We start from the raw sequence: 2,390 nt of genomic DNA, 5'->3' as shown, positions 1-2,390 counted from the left end.
CAGGCTGGATACTGCACCCTGGTTCCCCAAGAACACAGAGGTGTCTGGTATCACTGGGTGGGGGGGCAGTGCCCGCTGGCGGGGGCTCCAAGACGCTCATGTGTGTGGCTGCTGGCCCAGGCCTGCCCCGGCTCCAGCCCCTGCCTGTGGGGCTGGGAGGTGCTGGCCGATCGGGGCATGGCAGAGCTCCCCTCTGGCTAGCGCCCAGGGAGGAGGAAGGGCAGTGCCCTTGGCTGAGCTGGGCATAGACCCTGTGCCCTGGCCCGAGACATGCGAGCTCCCTGCCTAGCAGTGCCCAGGCTGGCCCCTCCTCCGCCTGCCTCAGTGCTCCCCCCATCTCCGCCTCCATCTGTACCACCCTCAGGTGGTGCCCTTGGGCTCCCGGCCCCTCCTCACCACGCTCCCCTTGCTGATGCACCCAGCAGCCTCATCCCCAACCGCTGGACAATCCCAAGCAGGGCTCGTAGATACAACCAGGACCTCTCAGCCAAGTCCCTCTGGGGGCCAAGGGCCAAGACTTGGAGTTTCTGCCTCTTCCCAGCCAGCCCAAAGCTGAAACCAAAACCCCTCCAGCCGGATCTCTCCCACCTTCTCCCCCTCTCCCTTCGTCCAGTCGCCCCCCCTCCCGGCTCGGGTTACAGGCTCAGGTACCCCCATACCTTGTCACCGCCTGCTAGGGTGACCACACAGCAAGTGTGAGAAATCGGGACGGGGTGGGGGGTAATAAGAGCCTATACAAGACAAAGCCCCAAATGTCGGGACTGTCCCTATAAAATCAGGACATCTGGTCACCCTACCCCCTGCTCTCTCCTCCCCCATGCAGACAGTCCCAGTAAAACTACACATTCCCTGGTCAGTCCGCCCGGCTCCCTGCTGCGTCCCAGCCCCTCGTGCCCGCTGCTCCATCCGCTCGTACGCTTCCCCCCATACCGGCTGGTCTGTGCTTCCCCCACCCGCCCATACTGCCTGCCCTACCCTGCCCCCTGCTCCCTTCCCTGCTCTCTGTCTCCCCCCGTCACTGTCGCCCCCCAGCTCTGTGCGTCTCTGCCTCTCCCCGGGCGGCTCAGTGTTGGCTCCCGGCAGGTGTGTAACGGGCTGGCGGACTGCGCTGATGGCAGCGAGGCCTCAGGCTGGCTGCCCTCGGATGAGCAGGACTGCGGGCTCTGGAGCCCCTGGGCCCCCTGGAGCACCTGCAGCCGGTCATGTGGGATGGGCCTGCAGATCCGCAGGCGGGTCTGCACCAGACGAGCCAACGACGTTCTGCGCCACTGCCACGGCGAGGAGACGCAGGCCCAGCAGTGCTTCGCCCTGGCCTGCCCAGGTGAGACTGGGCTGGGGGCGTTGTCCGTACAGCCGGGTGCGGGGCAGGCAGAAGGGTGTCCGTATAGCCGGGCGCGGGGCGGACAGAGGGGGTGTCCGTATAGCCGGGCGCGGGGCGGACAGAGGGGGTGTCCGTACAGCCGGGCGCGGGGCAGTCAGAGGGGGTGTCCGTACAGCCGGGCACGGGGCAGTCAGAGAGGCGTCCGTACAGTCAGGCGCGGGGTAGACAGAGGGGGTGTCCGTACAGTCAGGCGCGGGGTGGACAGAGGGGGTGTCTGTACAGCCGGGTGCGGGGCAGGCAGAGGGGTGTCCTTATAGCCGGACACGGGGCAGACAGAGGGGTGTCCCTACAGCCGGGAGCAGGGCAGGCAGAGGGGTGTCCGTACAGCCGGGCGTGGGGCGGACAGAGGGTGTCCGTACAGCCGGGGGCGGGGCCAACAGAGGGGTGTCCGTACAGCCGGGTGCAGAACAGACAGAGGGCGTGTCCATACAGCTGGGTGTGGGGCAGGCAGAGGGGTGTCCATACAGCCAAGTGCAGAGCAGACAGAGGGGGTGTCCATGCAGCTGAGTGTGGGGCATACAGAGGGGTGTCCATACAGCCGGGTGCGGGGCAGAGAGAGTGGTGTCCATACAGCCGGGAGCAGGGCAGGCAGAGGGGTGTCCGTACAGCCGGGCGTGGGGCGGACAGAGGGTGTCCGTACAGCCGGGCGTGGGGCGGACAGAGGGTGTCCGTACAGCCGGGGGCGGGGCCAACAGAGGGGTGTCCATACAGCCGTGTGCAGGGCAGACAGAGGGGTGTCCGTACAGCTGGGTGCGGGGCCGACAGAGGGGTGTCCGTACAGCCGGGCGCAGGGCAGGCAGAGGGGTGTCCGTACAGCCGGGAGTAGGGTGAACAGAGGGTGTCCATACAGCCGGGCACGGGGCCAACAGAGGGTGTCCGTACAGCCGGATGTAGGGTGAACAGAGGGTGTCCATACAGCTGGGCACGGGGCCAAGAGAGGGGTGTCTGTACAGCCGGGTGCAGAACAGACAGAGGGGGTGTCCGTACAGCCGGGCGCAGGCAGGCAGGG

General features: G+C 67.2%; 1 protein-coding gene across 1 annotated transcript in view; it reads left to right on the top strand.

Annotated features, from left to right (window-relative positions):
• Positions 1 to 2,390, top strand: part of LOC116831677 (SCO-spondin-like) — a gene marked incomplete at its 5' end in the record, with an annotated part of 10,987 nt that overhangs the window by 4,143 nt on the left and 4,454 nt on the right. Inside the window, 2 exons of the mRNA XM_075061413.1 lie at positions 824 to 936; positions 1,084 to 1,347. Coding sequence (XP_074917514.1) covers positions 824 to 936; positions 1,084 to 1,347 — 377 coding nt within the window. The remainder of the gene's footprint in view (positions 1 to 823; positions 937 to 1,083; positions 1,348 to 2,390) is intronic.

Source organism: Chelonoidis abingdonii, unplaced genomic scaffold (assembly GCF_003597395.2).
Source record: "Chelonoidis abingdonii isolate Lonesome George unplaced genomic scaffold, CheloAbing_2.0 scaffold0586, whole genome shotgun sequence".
In the NCBI taxonomy this organism is placed as follows: domain Eukaryota; kingdom Metazoa; phylum Chordata; order Testudines; family Testudinidae; genus Chelonoidis; species Chelonoidis abingdonii.
Note: the sequence above shows the minus strand (reverse complement) of the source record. Positions and strands in the feature narration are given on the sequence as shown.